General features: G+C 49.9%; 7 protein-coding genes across 7 annotated transcripts; 2 read left to right on the forward strand and 5 right to left on the reverse strand.

Moving 5' to 3' along the window:
* Nucleotides 1-2,289: 2,289 nt before the first annotated feature.
* N7517_001422 (uncharacterized protein) lies at nt 2,290-2,610 on the reverse strand (the record flags this gene model as incomplete). The annotated part of the gene is made up of 1 exon (XM_056719152.1): nt 2,290-2,610. The coding sequence occupies one exon, from the start codon at nt 2,608-2,610 to the stop codon at nt 2,290-2,292; it is 321 nt and encodes a 106-aa protein (XP_056583287.1).
* A 266-nt stretch (nt 2,611-2,876) lies between these two features.
* N7517_001423 (uncharacterized protein) lies at nt 2,877-3,185 on the forward strand (the record flags this gene model as incomplete). Its single annotated transcript, XM_056719153.1, has 1 exon — nt 2,877-3,185. The coding sequence occupies one exon, from the start codon at nt 2,877-2,879 to the stop codon at nt 3,183-3,185; it is 309 nt and encodes a 102-aa protein (XP_056583288.1).
* Nucleotides 3,186-5,923: 2,738 nt separating this feature from the next.
* Nucleotides 5,924-7,612, reverse strand: N7517_001424 (uncharacterized protein; the record flags this gene model as incomplete). Its single annotated transcript, XM_056719154.1, has 2 exons — nt 5,924-7,391; nt 7,458-7,612. The coding sequence occupies 2 exons, from the start codon at nt 7,610-7,612 to the stop codon at nt 5,924-5,926; spliced, it is 1,623 nt and encodes a 540-aa protein (XP_056583289.1).
* A 767-nt stretch (nt 7,613-8,379) lies between these two features.
* N7517_001425 (putative ubiquitin-protein ligase E3 component (UBR1)) lies at nt 8,380-14,871 on the reverse strand (the record flags this gene model as incomplete). The annotated part of the gene is made up of 2 exons (XM_056719155.1): nt 8,380-8,647; nt 8,708-14,871. The coding sequence occupies 2 exons, from the start codon at nt 14,869-14,871 to the stop codon at nt 8,380-8,382; spliced, it is 6,432 nt and encodes a 2,143-aa protein (XP_056583290.1).
* A 664-nt stretch (nt 14,872-15,535) lies between these two features.
* Nucleotides 15,536-16,055, reverse strand: N7517_001426 (cytochrome b-c1 complex subunit 9; the record flags this gene model as incomplete). Its single annotated transcript, XM_056719156.1, has 5 exons — nt 15,536-15,595; nt 15,673-15,721; nt 15,803-15,868; nt 15,953-15,972; nt 16,047-16,055. The coding sequence occupies 5 exons, from the start codon at nt 16,053-16,055 to the stop codon at nt 15,536-15,538; spliced, it is 204 nt and encodes a 67-aa protein (XP_056583291.1).
* A 301-nt stretch (nt 16,056-16,356) lies between these two features.
* Nucleotides 16,357-17,007, forward strand: N7517_001427 (putative RNA binding protein Pym; the record flags this gene model as incomplete). The annotated part of the gene is made up of 1 exon (XM_056719157.1): nt 16,357-17,007. The coding sequence occupies one exon, from the start codon at nt 16,357-16,359 to the stop codon at nt 17,005-17,007; it is 651 nt and encodes a 216-aa protein (XP_056583292.1).
* A 591-nt stretch (nt 17,008-17,598) lies between these two features.
* Nucleotides 17,599-19,576, reverse strand: hem14 (oxygen-dependent protoporphyrinogen oxidase; the record flags this gene model as incomplete). Its single annotated transcript, XM_056719158.1, has 3 exons — nt 17,599-18,417; nt 18,495-19,205; nt 19,271-19,576. 3 exons carry the CDS (start codon nt 19,574-19,576, stop codon nt 17,599-17,601), a joined length of 1,836 nt encoding a protein of 611 aa, XP_056583293.1.
* Between the last annotated feature and the right edge of the window lie 56 nt (nt 19,577-19,632).

Consider the following 19,632-nt stretch of genomic DNA (forward strand, 5'->3'; position numbering starts at 1 on the left):
AGCCCTTCAACCTGTAAAACAACCTGTACTAGTTAACCCTTATCTCGTCGCAGACATTGGACATGGCGCTTGGGAAATTTACCTCCTGTGGGGGGTCTAATATCGAGTTGAGAAGTGCGAATGTTGAACCATGAACAAGGGAAGAAAGTCAGGGAGGACGTTAAATAGTGATCGAGAAAGTTGCGTCTCCACGAACACGCGACTTGTGTAGTGTAATGTTAGATCCTGATTGAGATGAATACTTGCAGGCTATTGTCACATGGGGCACGCCCAGAGTTTCCATTGTGCCCAATTCCATGCGATTTAACGGCCACATTGTTGTATTAATAAGGATGTTGAGTGCTTGGCCATGTTTGGCAGTTCTCGTCTTCATCAAAAAAAGATTTGCTGTGGTGTCAAAAGAGTAGCAGAGAAATTAGATGGTTATGTCAATGATGAGGATATCATATTGCCCTTGGGCACTCATGAGGTCTTGTTTGAGACAAGGATGCTTGAAATTTGTGTATTCGGTCTTTTGCTGTTTAAGTTTTGCCGCTATAGCCTCGACGTTTGTCTTTCGTGGATGTGATTTTCTTTACGTTGTCTCTGATGTCAATCTAGCGACTGATCTTATTGATGGTGGTAGGGGTTTGCTCAGTGCGGCTGTTCTGAAGTAGGTGATTGGACGAAAATGGTGTGAGTTAGAGCAGCATCTAGCTATTCACGGCGTGCCATCGTAAGTTCTGCTCTCTAGCGAGAATGGCCGTGATCTGATAATCGTAGTATAATAATGAAAAGTGACTTCATCCATTGTTTCAGCAGAATGAGACAAAGGAATTAGGAAACGCACTTGGATAGATAAAAGAGAGGAAGACGAATCGGAAGAGGAAGAGAAAGGGAAGAGAGAAATCGCGTAGTAAATATTTCAGGAACATAAAAGTAGAAAGAGCGGTCCACGGGTGATAAGGCTAGACTTAGTATAAATCCATGGGTTTCATATTAGTTGATGACGACTACTAACGTAAATAGATGTCGACATTATCACATTCCCATCTTACCATTTCACTATATCTAGGATATCCCGCTATGGGTAATTATGAAGTTCTACTCCCCAAAGATTAAATCCATATTTCAACGGCATCCCAAGCAGAGGACCCTGCCAATCGATCATTTTGAAAAAGTTCCACCAGAAATCCTCGAAATAATCTTCACATGCCTCTGGGTCTCCGATCAAGTTTGCTTCGCGCTAACTTGCAGATATATTCTCACTTGCTACCAGGCATTTCTTCGGGTGCGTAAAACATGGGTTTATGAGCTCATGTGGCGTGAACCGGTTTCGGAATTACGATTAGTTCGTCAACTTCAGAACGACCGTTGGCAATACTGCTGGTGGTGTCACAGACTCCACCCATACTCTAAAAAGCGCGCCTTTTTATATATGTGGGGATACAGAGTAAGGTGCCGCCCTGTTCGTGATATAGTTGGTCTTCCGATATCGGATATTTGATGGAATGAACACCTGCATTCCATTGGTCTAATTACCACGCTGGTATGCTTCTTGCCTTGGCCTCCGTGACGCCATGTGTTCGCTGCAATCTACAGATGGCAATTGGCGTAAGTATCTCATTCAGTTGGCTAGGGATAATGAGTGATGTTGGTCTAATATGCTAGAGCAGGGGAGACAAATGGACATCGGGGATGAGAACAGTGAATCGACTACCTAGATAGGTAGGTAGAAATGGTGGTTGACTGAAACGGGATGAAGGTCAGCATCTTCCGCAAGCGAAAGCATGCCTACGGTTGAGAGCATGTGCGATATGCCCTAATGGATGCTATCTAATTTGCGAGTGAGAAATGCAGAATGGATAATGATAAGCCTCATTACTTTGCTCTTCATCTCGAAGGGCAGTCATCAGTAGCAGCTCTACGTGCTCAGTTCTCTGAAAGTCAATTTGTATGGTCTTCAATTTCAATATCTGCACATTGACTGAGTGTCCCAATTCCGATTCCGTACTTTGGCTGTCGCCACCAGATCCATCCGTCATATTCCATGATTTGCTCGGTGAGCGAGATGAGCTTGCTCATTTCCATGTCACCCTGTAGAGTATTGAAACTACTCGAATGAATAGCCCACTGGGTTTTCAGTGTGACATGGGCAAGCCATGAGAATGTTCGAAAAGTGCTGTCTTGGAGACGGTGATGTCGCTTCCCCCGCTGGTGGTGGTGATGAGATTGTTGCTTTGGGATTTCTTCCCGTTTTTTCCGCCTCCTCTTGGGGCATTATTTGTTTTGATACAATTGGTCGCCATGTTAATGCAGTGCTGGTTTCGCAATGCAGTTTTGAATTTGAAGGCAGATAGATGGTTGGTCCCATAACGGACAGAGTTGCCAGATGTCCAAGTTCCAACGATCTGATGACAAAGTCCACATGTTGCCTCCATAAAACCCTTGAACGGCGACCACAGTTACGTCCCCAAAGACATTCCCAAATTTCAGAGAAGTTTTATGAATCCCTACCATCTCTGAAGGTCTGTCCTCAGCTGCACCCAGCTGATCATAACGCTGACTTTCTGTGTCCTCAAGCCTGTTGTCCAAGTCATTCATTGCAATCTTTACTGGAGCCGAGAACATATTGTCAGAGAAAGGATCTGCGCAGTCCCCCTAATGACCACCCAGCCCATCCCAAGGAAAATCTTGCAAGCGACCGAGATAAGCTCCACCCTCCAGCCAACCTCGGGAGCTCACTTCATTGCACTTGTAGATGATCCTTGTGATGAGTGGGCCCAGCGAAATGGGGCCGGTCTCCGGAACTTGCCCGGGGTACCCGCCCTGTGGATCAAGTAGGGACAAGATGGAATATTTACCACCAGACTACTGTAACCCAGCAGCGAACCGACATGGAAGAAGCGGGAAAACCTCAACGTCATTTGATGGTCGCAGCCAGAGCACCGAGGGAGTCTCAAGTGTTGTGGGAAGAGAACCAAACATGCTCGGAGAAAACGGACCTGGCCATGGTTAGCCCATTGTACAATGTTGATGGTGCAGAGGGTGAGGGTGGAACCTCACATGATCAAAATCAATCAGCTGCCGAGTTGAGCAGAAAGCAGGGCCGAGTGGCAAGCAAATTTGAGCTGATCGGCAGATTTCCGCGGATTGGCGGTTGGCATGAACCTGGAAACCCAACAAGCGTCAGCAAAAGCTGGTAAGGCCCATCATCGCAGAACTCTATCTAACTATCTAAGGAGGTTAGATTGGGGAGCTTGTCCGCTTGAGCTGTATTCAACCTCCTTTCCATGTGTTGTCCGCTCAAGGACCTTACCTGAAGGTGTAGGGGTTTGCGATTGTTCTGTGTTCAGAATATTGGAGGACATCACTGAATCTCAAGCAAGCTGGAGTGGGCGCCATGAATATAGGAATGCCTGGTGGAAACCAACAAGCGTCAGCAAAGCTGGTGAGATCCCGTCGCAGAACGCTATCTAACTATCTATGGAGGCTAGCACCGGTGCAGCCAGCCTCCTTTTCATTTTTGTCCGCTAGGAGATCTCACCTGAAAATGTAGATTGATGCGAATACCTCGTGCGTCTTTGCTCAATGACGAGGTATGCAGCGCGTGATAGCAACTTGATGTAAGTCGGCAGGTCTTTCGGATTTGACTAGTGAAGTGGATGTGCCTGATAAAAGCCAACAAGCGTCAGCAAAGCTGGTGAGATCCCGTCGCAGAACGCTATCTAACTATCTATGGAGGCTAGCGCCGGTGCAGCCAGCCTCCTTTTCATTTGTATCTGCTGGGAGATCTCACCTGAATATGCATGAATCATGATTGTTGCGAATATCCCATGTAGCGCGAACGCGCAAGATGGGGTGGTATGGCAGGTCTTGCAAATTTGACTGGTGAAGTGGATGTGCCTGGTAAAAACCAACAAGCGTCAGCAAAGCTGGTGAGATCCCGTCGCAGAACGCTATCTAACTATCTATGGAGGCTAGCGCCGGTGCAGCCAGCCTCCTTTTCATTTGTGTCCGCTGAGAGACCTCACCTGAATTTGCAGCGTGCGGATGTAAGAATTGACCGTTCCTTTCGATGTTGATGGTTATATTGATGACGACGGGGGTGGTGGTACCATTGGCATGTGTAATCTGTTCCCGGGATGCGGCCATATCTCATCGTTCGACGCCACAAAAGGGGCGAAAGATGCAAAGATCCCTAAAGGCAGAGGAAGAAAAGGTTTCCCTGCGTAATTCACTGGACTGGTGAGGTCTTCCACTCGTTGTCGCGAGCCAAAAGAACATTGGGGTTGGGATATCGCTGGAGTTCTCACCTGGATCACCATGGGGCCTTTCGTCGTGATATACCCACTAGCAATGGCATATCAAGCAGAGTCAACATGCATCACAAGCATGTACTGGGGTTTGGGTATCTATAATCCATTAGCTGAGTAACAGGAAAGCAGGCTCATTGCTGTGGGCCATGAGGTTATGACAAGGATAGACACATGGGGGGATCAGGGGGTAGACCTGATACTATAGTGCCATGGCGTCACGGCACTATGATGATACCAAGACATGATGAGATGAAACCATGGAGTGGTGGGAGGAAGCAATAAGGGCGAGGGATAGAGAGACAACAAGGTAAGACGCGAAATAGCCCATACGTGATAAGACATAGAGGTGGAAGGAACAAGCGGTGGAAGGGACAAGTGGTAGAAGGGACAAGTGGTAGAAGGGACAAGTGGTAGAAGGGACAAGTGGTAGAAGGGACAAGTGGTAGAAGGGATAAGTGGTAGAAGGGACAATAGTGGAAGGGACAATAGAAGGAACAACAGAAGGAACAATAGTGGAAGGTACTAACCAGTCAACATGATCTAGTTGACGTGACCAGCTAGGGGTCACCAAGAGGATCATGATGCAGATGCGTCGTAGAGACACAGAAAAAGAAAGAGTAGTGGAGAGAGGATGGCCATGAAGCCAAGAATGATGAACAAAAGTCCAAGCCCCCTAGGGGGGATGGAAGGAAGGAAGGAAGATAGATGAAGGAGGAAAGGGAAAAAAAAGAGAAGAGAAGAGAGGGAGGGAGGGTATTTATATGTTGAGACTGAAGCTGGGGGGTTCCTTCCGTATTGGGGAAAGTAGGGCTGCCTCAAATAGGGAAAGTAGCACCTTCCCAAAGTTAACATGAACTATCTCTCGGTTTTAGAGACGGCTACTTTGAGGAGATGCGACAACGAAGTCCAGGAGTCAGTCTAAAGTCCCCAGTATCTCGCATGGTGAGATATCGATATCTACCTAGGCGTGTTGATATCCTGTAGAGTATTATAGCGATATGCAGCCATCTGTAGCTATCTACGGAGGTGAGACACAGCATCTTCTGTAGAGAGACAAAGTCTAAACCAGGCCCCATGGACATGTTTACTAGAGAGACTTCAGTCCGGGACCCGTCTCACACACGTCCGACGACGAAGAAATCGACGGAATACATTGAGCCATACAAATAGTACTGAGTGAATGGTGACGCAGGTGTCCACAGGATTATTTGACGGAGAATGTCGATACTAAAAAAGACATCGGGGTATTCCCATATACATACATACCCTCTCTACCCAACGTCATCTCTATCGAGGGAACTGGGTATTCAAATTATCAAAACCATACGTCGTCAAAGGCAAACGACAGATAAGCGGCTGACTACTAGCAGATAAATATGTAGAATATATGGGTATGATGTGCCACGTAGTCTTCATTACATAGTGAGAATGATATCCAGGTCAATGCAACAGTTTGTAAGCGCTTGAGGTGACTGAATGGCCTCCGCGGCACGATGAGCTTTGGTAGACAAGTAGAGAACGCATAGCATAGCAGGGTATCAAATAGCTCCAAATGCCGATTTCATATCAGAAGTACATTGGGGGCACGGGACCCAAGATCCGGCATTTGTGTGTGGTAATGACACTCATGAAGCCTCCTTCTTGCGACCCTCGACAACACGCAAAATGTCCGAGACGCTATCTTTGTCGCCCTTCCTTTTCTTGGGGCCACGCTTTCTCTTTTTCCCGCCCCGTTCGTCGTCGTCAAAGTCGAGCAGGGGACCATCGTCCTCCTCCTCTCCGTCTTCGTTGCGACTTCCTCCGAATCCCATATCCATGTCCGCGGCATCCATGGCCTCTTGGCGTCGTGCCTCTTCAATGAAGCGCTTGTGACGAAGGGCAGTCTCAGAAGACTGGTCTGCTTCACCTTCCGCCGAGGGAGAGCTCTGTCGGAGGGCTGCAGCTCGTTTGAGGGCAGCAAGAATGGTTGGATCTTTGGTGAGGGGGTTGGATCGGTCGACAGGCTCCTCTGCTGCTGTAGTCGAGGTCCCAGTCGCAAAGTAGTTCTTAGGTTTCACGGGTGCTGTTTCAGATATGGCAGGTTCCTTCTCCTCTTCGCTGATGGGAGCCTTTTCAGGTTTGCGAGTGGCCGAATCCGCAACTTCGCCATCTTCATCAGACGATGACTCGTCTTCGAGTCCAGCCAGAGGATTGTAATCATCACCGACACCGGCAAAGATATCTTCGTCGTCATCCTCGGGTACCACTTGTGCAGCAGCACGGGCAGCAATTTCAGCTGGAACTTCCATACCGAGGGGTGTGAGACCTTTATCGGGCATCATAAGGTCTCCTACGGCAGGCATAGGCGCTTCAACCGGCTTATCGAGCCACCTAGTCTTCCTCTTCGTATTCCCTTGCGCATCGGTGATAAGGAGCACTTCGCGTCGGCGGCCAGTCTCATCACGCTCCACAAACCGCTTCTTCTCGGGCTTTCCATCGCTCAGCTTCTTAAATTTTGAGCCAAGTATGGACTCTGGGGGCGGAGGAGGCGCGGCAGCAGCAGCCCGGCTTGCCCTCAATTCCCGCAGGATTTCATCGCGGGTCTTGGGCCTAGCAGGCGGCGGTGCCATGGTTCCCTTCTTCTTTTCCTTCTGTTCCTTGGGTGCAGCAGCAAGCTCCTCAAGTCCCTTCTCTTCCATCAGACGATCAAATTCCTCATCTACGTCTTCTTTTTCGGGGGGCGGCGCAAGTTTTTCGGCTGCTTGCGACACGTCCTCGCCAGCTCTAATCCGTCTTAACAAATCCATATCCAGTCCTTTGACCATGTGTGTGCTTTCAATGTCACCTCCGACTCCAAGGTCTCGGCGGAGTTTGTCAAAGGTAGCCTGGTCGATTTGTCCCAACTTGACCATATCTTCTAGTGCCTTGATGCGTGCCTCCAGGCCTGTGCTGCTCTCGTCCTCTGCATTGCGCAATTGTGCACGATCCTGATAGCCGGTCGGTAGCGAGGTACCCTTCGGCGCGGCGGAGGACTTGAATCGCTTGGAAGGTCGATTGCCCTCGTGGCGTTGCTCGAAGAGCTGGCGGGCGAAGTCAACACCAGTGACTGAACGCCTATAATAATGCCACAGCTGTTAGCTTCCTCTGGAATCATAGTAATCTGGAAATCAAGCGACGTACGGGGTCATGGGAATACTGGACCTCATTCGCGATCCCAGGGACCCGCCCGGGGTTGCGCCGCCACGCGATGCATCGCGACCAGGCACCTGGCTCTCGCTCGTAGGTTTTGACGACGACTGGTTGGCTATTAGCCGGCGAAACTGCTCGTTATTCATGATTCGCGAGTTCAAGTTGCTTGGAATTGAAGTTAAGAAAGGCTCATATCAAGAGGTGAAGATCCGGCTTGGCACTGATAAGATAAGACTATCTCCGCCCGATTGGGACCTCAAATTTGCCCTAAAAGGACTCCGATTCCTGCCTAGGTGAGCAGTTTGACGCGTTATATATCACAAATTGAGTCAAACTGACAGTAGGCATCCATGGCGTACAAAGCGTGTGGGTTATCAATATATATTTATAGTTCCACGTATACATGCTCATGCGGAAAACAAATACGAAGACATATATATCCACAAGATACGTCGTCTCACTCCAAGAGGCCTATGCGCAAAAGTCATAAATTGTTTTAGTAACTCCAGCATTTCCACCCTATTACTGAAGCAAGGGGAAAGAGAAGAATGAAAACGCGAGTGTCGACTATTAGAAGAAATATACTATGTGGCAAAGAAAAGTCCTGTAACTGCCTCGGGGAACCAGTAATAGTACATTCACAAATCCAACCCGAAATTGAGTTGAACGTAGCCTGGTATTTTGAAATCATAACTACCAGGTGAGGCGAGCCCATGGATGAAAAGTATGTCCGATATACAGTGAAAAAGAGACGAAAACACAGTATAAATGCATAGTAACGAAAGGAAACGAGAAAAAGCGGCTAAACACAGAATCGCGATCGTGTCCATTTCGCCATCAAAAATTCAAAATGTAACAGATCTAAGCGCATGCACATCAACAATCGCAAAAGGGAACCCCATTTTTGTGTTCATTAGATAGTCTCCCAGCCTCCGTTGTTGATCTCTGACTCCAGCTTGCGGCTGATGGTCGCAGGGATCGAATGTGACAGCCAGACGTCGCGCAGTAGCCGGTCGTACCGCTTCTGATTGAGGATAAGCTGGCGGTTGCGGCGGAGACCGGGGTCGACTTCGCCGTGGCGGTCGAGGTAGGGCGCGTAATGCCATGATCCGTTAGTGTTGTGCAGGTAGAGAACCGTGCATTTGCGAATATTGACGAAAAGACCTATGTTTTTACCGCATCTATTATGGAAGATTGATTAGCTGGGGGTACTTGCAAACGAGGTGCGAGGGTATAATGACTTTTGAAGATGTTGGTTACAGCCGCCAAGCTTGTTTGTCATGCAGCAGACTGCCTGTGAGCAGAATATTTCTCCGCAGAATAAACAGATGCTGGGATCAGTGAGCTCCTTCTTGGAATTGGGGCAACGGCGGCGGTTTGCCTCTTCGATCAGGCTATCGAAGTACTTGGGCAAGCCAACAAGCTCGAAGATAGCAGGGTGCGACAGGCTTGGCCAGAGGCGGTGGTCTTCGAAGCGGATCCCTGAGCGCGAGGCGTTCCAGTGGAAGATCCATCCTGAAATGACAGCGTCGAAGGAGCTGTTTGTCTTGCGAGCGGGCTTGACAGACATGAGAATATCATCAATTGAAGGTAGGTGAAGTGCTTTGGTCAGGCGCTCAAGCTCAGAGGACTCCACATCGGCGAATCCTGTGTTGGGGAACTCGACGCCATGTTGAACATGAAGAAGGATAACTGCCTTGCGCAGGAATGCTAGTCCATAGCTCGTAACAAGTCGTCGAACGGCAGTAATGATGCTTGGGGTAGCAGTCTCTTCTCCGTCCTTGACGTAGCCACTCTCAGCGGGGAAGGAGGAACCCTCCGCACGCCCGACAGAGTTGGCCTTGAGTTCAGCAACGATCGAGTCGAAGAACTGCTTGGTCACTCCGAATTGCTCTTCAGATAGATCGGCAGCCATAATGTGGTCCTCTGGGTGGTGGGTGGCAAGTTCCTCCTTCAATCCCAGTGGCCAAAGAATGAAAGTGACAGCGACCTTCACAATTTCAGCAACGAAGCACATCCGCACAAGATGCCTGATATCAATATGAAGGACTGGAAGCAGAGACAACGAGGCTTCTGCGAGGAACACAAAGGTATCCACGGCGAGCAGAGGCTCGATGTTGCGTACATCATTGAGCAAAGGTGTGCCGCTCAAACAAGGGTGCCCAACAAGTAGCTGACAGATCTTTTGGCGATGCATCTCCTGGAACTCATTTGTTGGACGGCTTTTTGATGGTCCCGTTGAGTGAAGACAACCAACAGCAGCATATGTCAACACCGTCTCTGATAGAACGCGCAAATGGGTAAGTGTCAACGAAGGAATTGTGTCGAGCAAAGTCGAGCCAGCCTCTGACTCAACACCACGCTGCGCGATCTCTACTGCAGCAATGCTGAAACCAAAGCTGCGAATTAGAGAATCAGTATGTACAAGATCTTCATTGCCATTCGCTTCAGAAGTGTTGTTGAACATCGAATTGACATGGTTCATCTTGAGTGTCTTCTTGAGCCGTCTGTAGATCTGCAGCAGTTCCGACATAGGACTATCTGGGGGACTCGGCACCTGTTGAGGTGGGCTGGAAGGCGACAGGTCTTCGGTGGGAGCAAAGACACCTGGCATTGGCATGCGCGCTGGCGAGATGTATTGTGAAGGAGCAGTTGGTGGGAAAGACGAGACCCTCAGTTGATCAATCGTATTGGAAAGCGGGGGCACCAGTGTCTTAGACAAGTAATCAATAAAGATGTCGGTGTATGCCTGGGGATAGGCCTTCTCCTTCTCCATGAGGACTGGGAGGTTTTGCTGTTGGTTCAAGGCTTGCTTGAGGCCTGATTGAATCCACTGATCGAATGATTCAGAGTGACTGAGCGGAACGAGAGGAGACTCTTCTTTGCCCTTCCAGGTGATGGGGAGGAATGCATTTCCGAGAGCTTTGCAGAGAGGACAGACGAATTCCATGAGGTTAGTGTTTTCGGGATGGTTACGCGCAATCTGTTGGGTGTGTCGCCGTTGCGTCGCCGTATAGTACTGCTCAAAACAGGAGTAATGCATTATGTGCCCACAGCCAGTAGTCACGGGCCCACGAAGAGTGCTCTTTGCGTTGAATCCTTTACTTAGTCCAATCTTTTCACTGACAACTTCGCCACCAGAAGAGTCAAGACGCTTGATGGTAGTATGGTTCTCCCCAGATACACCAAATGGTCGCAATTCTTCGGCGGACCTGTCCAGACTTGTGGGTGTTCTAAGCACCTCACGAATTCTATCGGAGTCCCTGATATCGGTCTGTCGCAGGATTGTGCTGTCTTGAATTAAGGCAAATGTACCGTAGAGTCTCGAGTCGCTGGTCTCTTCCTGACACAAGATACATGTTCCGCTAGGGTACTTCCATAGCTTCTTTTCTGGGGTAGCGCCTGTATCAGACTCGAGATCGCTGAAATCTTCTTCGCCCCAGTCGATGTTACCCTGGCTGTTCAAGAATTGTTGCTGCTGCTGCTGGAACTGCGCCATCACCTTGGCTTGCCTCTCCAGTGCTTGCTTCTTCTTGACCTCTTTGTCGTTGTCTGCATCAATTGCAGGGGAGTTGGTGTCAATTCGGTCGAAGGGGAACTTGAGAGAGGCAGTCGCGGATGAATACGTGCGAGGGCGTTTTTGCCACAGGCGTTTGAGTATGTGTCTGATTTTAGGGCCAGATGCGGTGAATTCGGTAGTGACGGAAATTCTCTCCAATAAACCGACGATGGTCAAATGGCCAGCCTTGATCTCTCGGGCCTTTGACAAGGCATTCCAGTTGAACGAATTGGAGTGCTCTTCTACCATATCAGTTTCCTCGGAATCATCTTCCAACACTGCTGCAAGGATAAGATGCAGAATCACTTGAAGGAAAGTCTCAACACGTGTTGGTGGGATGGTTGGTGTACACTCTTTCGATGAGATAACATATTCCAAGCATTGGTGGACAATCTGCGCAAACAGCATCGTTCCGGCGAATCGGGGGAGATCTGAGAACACGCCGAAGCTGATGGGTCGAAGTTTCGGCTCAAAAACAATGTCCGAGGCATTCTTGCCTGTCTTTTTCGCCATCCATTCTTTATAGATATTCTCTGCTTCGTCTCTTTGGTTCTTTGTGTAGTGTGCACTGTACGGATCAATAAGATCAAGATATTCAGGCTTCAATTCGAATGTACCAGAGTCACTCAAGCCCTCGGGCGGGCGGAAGTTAGCGACTTCTTCCAACACATCTTGGAACATGTCTGAGTCCAGAAGCTTGTCGCTAAGGCGAGTCGAGAGGTCGGAGAAAGACAGCGGCTTGAAGCACAAGACATGGGCGATGTCACGTTGAATGTTTTCATGGGTGAGGTGAGTGCTGTCATCGATGGCAGTCAAAGATGTTCGGTCCGTCAGGAGGATCACCAGTAGATGAACGAATTCCTCTGCCACATCTACAATCTGGGTATCTTCGTATCCAGGACGGGGCATGTAGTTCCGAGCCATCCACTCAACCATACCAAAGCGGTGAGCAATGGAAGCAAGAACTCTGCTAGGATCACAGGTAACTAGGGCAGTCTGGAGAAGGAAGATATCTCTGTAGTACGCAAAGTCACGGGAAGAGACTCCACGATACTGCGACATTTGATGCCGAAGACTAAGACCATTGCGAACCCACATGCCAGCCTTCATTTGGGCCAGCCAAGCGCATACTCGAAGTGGATAGTCAAACATAGTCAGAAGCAAGTCCTCCGGTCCAAGGGTAAGCAAAACATCATCAACTTTACTAGGGTTGGCGGTCTTGGCGGCATGGATCTCACTCCTCGCCGCATTGGCAGCGTCAAAGAGAACATCGCGCATAGTCTCGCTGCTTATGTTTCGGCCGCATTCAATGAGCCATGACAATGTGTAGTGAAGGGCGTGGTGGAAACTGATAGATCCACGTTCCACCACGAATTCAACGACCCGATGGCAGGGCACTTGGCCAGAGGTGCCGACCTCGAAATCGAAAGGTGGCAGCAGCTTGAATCTTACTTCATCCTTGATTTCTGCCTGGTCGAATCGCTTGCGTTCTAGGCCAGCTGAGTGGAGAATCGTTGTAGTAGTGGTGGTCTCGATTGCCCTCAGAAGGTAGTCACCGTTGTCAATTTCAGGGTCGCGGAAAGACTCGCAGAATTGGCGGCAAAGTCGGTTGATCTCTCGCATGAGAATTGACGCACTGATCCAAGCGTCTGTTTCGTATTCAACGTGTTCACCAACAGCGCGGACATTAGGGCAAATACCCTGCGACAGCTTGACGAGGTCAAGGAATTGAGGAAGATATTGTTCCTCGGTCCGCACACGGTGCTGGACATATTCAGATTGGAGAAGGTATCGGAGATCAAGGAAGAAGTGGTAGAGACGTCTGTTTGTAACTGAGCCAGCATCAAATGCCAGTGTGGCGTTGGGGTTGACAGATTGTGGTTCACCGACTTGTCGCGTGGTCAAGAAGGTATAGAGAATAGCCATTACCTTCGTGAGGAAGTTGCCTCGCACGACGATCTCTTCAGTGATGGAAGGGGTCGTGAGAAGCTGCAATGAGAGGTTGACAATCGAGTGGTCAGGCTCTCGGTCCGCGATGAGGTACAGTTGAGCCAGAGCTGTATATAACGCAGACAAACGAAGGCCCATGATGCGCTTGAACTGAGGAACATTGACAACAGTGCTGATGTAGAGATCACGCAAGTCGGTTCGTGTCTTCTTCCACAACCTCAAGTCATATAGCACTAGCCAGTCTAGGCGAGTACGGTGCCACAGGTCTTCATACGCAGGTACCTTCTCACCTGGAGCGGGAAGGGGTGGCTGGACTTGCCAGTGACTGTCTGTGTTCGAAGGCCTGTGCCGGCTCGAACCAGGGGTTTTGGGAATGGGGATATAGCCAGTAGGGGCGGATTCAGGGCCAGGACTTTGGGATTCAGACGGGCCTCGTTCGGCAGAGGACCGATCTGCGGTTTGAGCCGGTGCCGGTCGAGGAGGTGGCGGCTGGGTCCCAGTAAGTCCGGCGAGAATGCGCTCTGCTAGAGCAAGTTCTTCATCGGCACCCGCCAAGATCATATCTTCGTCTTCTTCCTGACCACGAGTGAGTTCGATGTCCATTTCATCGTCATCTTCATCATCAGCGTCGTGGGCCTCGACATAGTCTTCGTCTTCATCTTCGTCTATAACATCGTCGTCAAGAATATCGTCATCGTCATCATCATCGTCAGCGGTCAAGAGGACCTGACCATGGTTAGGCAAATTAATCATGAGCGTGCGACCTGGAAGGTTTTCAGTCCGTTGATGATCGTCAATGCCCTTCATGCCGATATCTTCGTTATATCCACCACTGCCCTTTTTCCAGGGCGAAAGCATTTCCTCACAGATGATTTGTCTGAAAATCTCATTGTCCTCGAGGATTTCACAGCCAGCGATATCGGCCAACCACTCCACTATCGTTGCGCACATTTGCTCGCGGAAGGTATCGCGCGCAGAGCGCACAGTGACGGTGACCTTAATTTCCTCAATTATCTTAGAAACAGCCAAGAGTCTGTTCAGGTCTTTCGAATACTTTATCACACTGCGGCCCATATCATTTGTTTCATGAGCCCGCGCAACACCAAAGCTATCACGTTCACGACAAGCACGTGTGACCTGATGAGAGACATCGCGAATTGTATGCTTCTCATCATTCCACAGCAGGACCGCAAATTCAGGTTCTTCCTCCTCTTCATCACCGGCGCCATACCAGTCCGGGCGCAACCGAGATGCCTCCTCATCTTGCTTAATGCCCTCGATAGTCTTTGGCAGCCGCAATTGCTCCGGGGAACAAGAGATGACATCACAGAAATAGTCGAGGACACGGGATATAGTCAAGCGGATGGAGGCCACAAGCTCAGAAGGCAGTACCCGCTGCGCTCGTTCCTTGCCCTTGGTATTACCACTATCGGTATGAATTGCGCAGAACAGCGGAAGGCGCCATGCTTCGTCGTCGCCGCAGTCGCAGCAACCACAATTTCCGGAGGAAAGTGAAATCTGATATTGATGTCCGGTGTGATCTGAGGAATCGAAGCATCGACTGCACAGCACACATGTATCATCCGCGGCACATGTCACGCATCGATATGTGGCTTCCCCAGCACGGAAGATATGACCACAGCGCTTGCCCCGCGCTGTCTCACTGTACTCGGCTCCTTCCCTGGCACCTTGAGCCTCCGCCAGTTTCCATGGTCCGGCCGGAGGTCCTTCTGGGAACAGCTGTTGTATTAAATCATTGTCGTGTCCGACAAGCGATCGGAAGAGAAGCTCTAGCAGGTCCTTCTCGGCAGCGGGCCCATAGCGGAAGTTGTGTCTCTTGGGTAGACGGAGAAGACCATCACCGAGTAGCTTCTCACACTCCCCGAGCATGAGCATGATTTGTTGTGGCCGGTTTATCGTAGCGGCCGCTCGGGCTATCACAAGTGAGTGATGGAACGGAACGCCGTTGTCGCGACAATGCGCTCAAGGTAGTAATGGTCCGACGCAGGTGGTTTCTTCGCGGGTATGCAGGCGGGAAAGAAAAATTTCAAGTGAAGATTCAAGAGATCGGCCGGATCGAGTAGGCTTCTCAGATGGAGTTCGCGTTGCTCACACACTGATACTTTGGTGGGGGGAAGAAGAGCAACGGGTGAGGGTGGACCAATGCAGGCGAGCAGATTGGCACAGATACGGTGAAGTCATACGCGATCAAATTTGAATGTGGAGCTCAAGCGATCCTGAAGGTCAAAAAATAAATACAAGAGAAATCAAATTAGGAGTGTTTGTTGAGACCGGAAAGGAACATTTTTCGTTATGACATCGATGGAACCGGTCTGTCTCTGTAAACGCCACATCCACGCTACGTGCCTAACCACCTCCAACACGCCACTGAACATTTTGAAGTTTTAAAAAGAGATTGAAAGTCAAAATACAGATTTCCATCTATCGCGTACAAGCCCACATATGGGATGAGAAATAACAGGCACTAGCTTCGGTTGGTTTTTCCGTGCCCCTTTACCCGCGGTAAGATATACCCAACATCACTTTCTGCAAGTCCAATTTACTCGTCATCCTCCTCTTCCTTAACCATATAACGATGCTTGATGTCCTTCCATTGGCGCTGTAAGGTGAGAGAAATAGTCAGCGTGGGTCCTAGCCTCGGGTATTGTAGTCCATCGGGAAAAGAGGTTCACATACGCCCTGGTTCCAGCTGTCCCAGACCTTGTTGGAGGTGATATCAAAGGCACTGTTTTGAAATTGCATGGTCAGTATTCTGTGCAAGCTGTAGAGCATGTCAAGACATGCTCGGACACCGGATGTAACCCACAGCTCAAAAGCGAAGGCGCCGGCAAAAGCAGTGGTCAGGAGAACAGTGTTCTTGCGCATGAAGGTCCTAAACGCAGCGAAGAGTGCCTCGGTTAGATTTCAATTGGACAATTTCGATCGCGATCATAGGACCTAGGAAGGGGAGACATGCGAGTAGATAACGTTTGCGAGCTGTCATGCGAGAGGTCAGTCAGTATTGGACGTAGCAGTGCAAACAGGAGAACTGGAAGGAATGATAGACATACGCCGGCCATTGTGAGAGATTGGGGTGTTTGCACACGACCTAAATTAAAGGATTGGACAGGAGGATGGGGCAACGAGAGTTGAAGTTGTGAGGTTGAAGTTGCGAAGGCTGAATCTGCGGGAATTGCCGGTCCGCTGATTGGCCGAGCCTCCGGCCTTCCGCACTCAACTTTCAATGTCCGCGTTGTTTTTCACCTTCGATCTTTAAAGATATTGATCTTTGCCTTGGAGCTTGACTCTGTCAAGCTGCTATCACATATTCTGTATTTTACCAGATTCATTACCCAAATTAGACCTTACCCACCACCCACCATGTCCTCAAACGTCGCCAGGTCCGGCATCACCACCGATGCCCAAACCGGCGAACGATACATTCCCTCCTCAGTCCGTGCTGATGGCTCCAAACGCAAGGAGATCCGCGTGCGCCCCGGCTACAAGCCCCCCGAGGATATCGAACTTTACAAGAACCGAGCAGCGGCAGCATGGAAGACCCGCGCAAAAGGCGGGGTGCCGGGTGCGGAAACATTGAGCAGCGAAGACGACAAAACCAAGACCGCCGCGATCCCCACAACCACCACCGCTACTGCCGCCAGCAACAAGAACGCTAAACGCCGCGAGGCCAAGCGGAATGCGAAGGAAACCGAAGAAGCCGGTCCGACCGCCGAGGGCAAGGGCGCAGAGTCAAACAACTGGCGTGTCCCCGCACCTGCACCTAAGAAGCAAGAAACACCTACCGAAGAGATTGTCGATCTCGAAGCCGAGAAGGAGAAGAAAGCTCGCAATCTGAAGAAGAAGCTCCGCCAGGCGCGGGATCTTCGCGATAAGAAGCAGCAGGGAGAGGCCCTGTTACCCGAGCAGTTGGAGAAAGTCATCAAAATTCAGGAACTTGTTCGGCAGCTGGATGTGTTGGGATTTGATTCCAATGGCGACAAGAAGAATGGTGACAGCAATGAGAATGCTTGAATGCCTTTTTGAACCTTCACACGCGGAGTCAGATCAAAGTCTTAAGTCCCATATCCATGTGTCGAGTATATGCCAATATGCATAGCATTGTCATTAGGACTTCCTGCAAACACCCTACGACATCTGTTGGGAGCTATCAGAGTATGCCACATCATCGTGGCAAGTGATTGGAAGTGGGGCGTGAGAAATACTATTACCTATATGGCAGGGCACATTGCAACCAATCGGTTCCAGCCTTCCAATCGCCCATCGCTTCGCCTGTGAGGAATTCCGGATGCTGTCACATCTCCCCGTCATTCCCTCAATCGGGGGTCTGGGTGCTCTCGCCCTTGTGCCTGATGGGATCAAACATGAAGATGGCAGCAGACTTCACAAATGGTCAACATTTTGTGGACCGACCATGGGCTGGCTGGCAGTTGAGTTAGAATTAGAAATTGAGCATTTGATATCCGGCCAATGCCGTCGATTTTCAACTTTGAACAAGAAAAGGACTATCATTACAAAGATACATTTATTATACATAGCTTGGACCTTCTCTCGCGTACATTCCCAAGTACAAGTAGGCAAACCCCGTGAACCAGTCACATAGCATCAGATTTTGGAGTCAATCAGACGAACAGGAGGCATCACAATGCCACCCTCTAGTCTCCAGCGTTCATAATCAAAGGAAGTCCACGGACGCCACGGACTAGGCTCGCCATTGAGCCGGCTCCTTCCAATGCCGTAGGTGGCAGATAGGATACCCTGCTTGACACAGTCGCCCACACCTACGCCATTATACCAGTTCCCTGCGAGAATAAGCCTTCCCTTGTACTCATTGCGAACTGTGTCCGAGAGCCTATACATGCGGTCCAGGTGGCCGACTGTGTACTGGGGAATGGCATCCTTCTGGAGACGACTCCGTGCGACAGTTGGGGTATCGGTGATATTCATGTGTCTCTTGAGCATGTCGCGGGCCATTTTCACTGCGGTGTCGTGGTCTGGATACTCTTCGAAGCCATCCCAGTAATGTCCACCTAGCATGACGGTGAGTTTCGTTCCAGGTACGGAATCTTGGCTGACTTCAGATGACTCAGGATCCGTTCCGTTTCCTACACTAGAGGACGAGGCGAAAATGACGCCAAGTCCACATTCTGGATTCTGCTCGTAGGGTATTGAGCGCGGTATGAGGTATCCAAAGCCATCCTCCACAGGCAGAAGGTTGGGATTTGGGTAATAGAGATTGACGACCATTGCCGTCACAGCATAGTTCTGTTTGCGTAGTAGGGATGGGGTCAGCCCGACAGGAATGACCTTTCTATCACTGGTTTCGCGCAGGACGTTTGCAAGTGCAACTGGAGGGATAGTGGAAATGGCATATTTATAATCAAACGTCTTGATTTGACCGTGTCTGGGTGACCAATATTCCATCTATTGACAGTCAGCATTACTCCCGGGGCCGAGGGAGCTCAGGGATATAGCATGGCAGTGCAGAAGAATTCACATACCCCAATCCAATTCCCGTCAATTGCACTCAAAGCTTTGATCTCAGTGTTCATTCGGAAGCTGATCTTGCCGGATGCTTCCAACGAAGCGATCAGTGCTTCAATAAGCTGGCTAACTCCCCTCTTAAAGGTGAAAGTACTAGCTCCAGCTGCAAGGACTTCTAAATCGTGTTGACGCCGCACTAATTCAGGACCTGCGGCTATGACGTCTATGGCCATGAAATCATCCATATTCCGAGTCTTTGTTTTGGAGATCGACCTGGAGATAAGAGACGCCGTAACTCCGCCAGAAACAAACCCGCCGATACCCCCAATGCCTCCCTCGAGGTTGCGGATGCTACCCAACACTGTCTGGGCACTCAATTGATCGATATCACCAGCATAGACTCCGTGGTACACAGCCGAGACTAGATTATCTGCAACATTGGGGCCAAAACGACGTCCGATGAAGTCCGCGATAGACTCATCCTTCGCCCATTCAGTCGGGTGCCGGGATGGAGCGAAGATATCCTTTATTATCCCTGAAGGAAGTTTGTTAAATAGCGGCTCCTTCATAGTATTCACGAATCTGTCCAAGTTCTCCCCAAAAGAAAGTTCAGGCTTCGGCGCCGGCAAGCGAACGAGGCGATCCGGGTAGTAGATGTAGCGGTTCTGGGCCGCGGGGCTCGTCTTCGGGGTAACAATGAGGTCTTTGTACAAGCCTAGATTTGTAGCCTTTCACAGGGATTAGCATATCAAAGCCCTTCAATTCCGAGTACGTACACGGGAGCAATACTCACCAGGTAAAGCAGAGGGAGTGACCCTGGCAGCGAGCTTCTTAACGTCCGCGGCCCGTACTCGAACACGATATTGCCTCCATCAACAGGGATTGTTTCAGAGTCGATCCAACCACCGAGCCGGTCCGTTTTCTCGAACAGGACGATTCTTTTGCATGTGGGGTCTTGCGCGAGTTGCCAGGCAGCTGTGAGACCGGTGATGCCACCGCCAAGCACGGCGGCTGTGTATGTGCGTTTTTGACCATTGAGGAGAAGATTCAATTGCCTATTTCGTGGTCGTAGTGCTCGAGAGACATATGGTAGCTGCATCTCTACTGATTAGAGCAAGGTTTGGTTTGGGGCTGGTTGATGAATCAAAGCTAAAT

Source organism: Penicillium concentricum (assembly GCF_028827145.1).
Source record: "Penicillium concentricum strain IBT 3081 chromosome Unknown utg000001l_segment0_segment0, whole genome shotgun sequence".
Lineage (NCBI taxonomy): Eukaryota > Fungi > Ascomycota > Eurotiomycetes > Eurotiales > Aspergillaceae > Penicillium > Penicillium concentricum.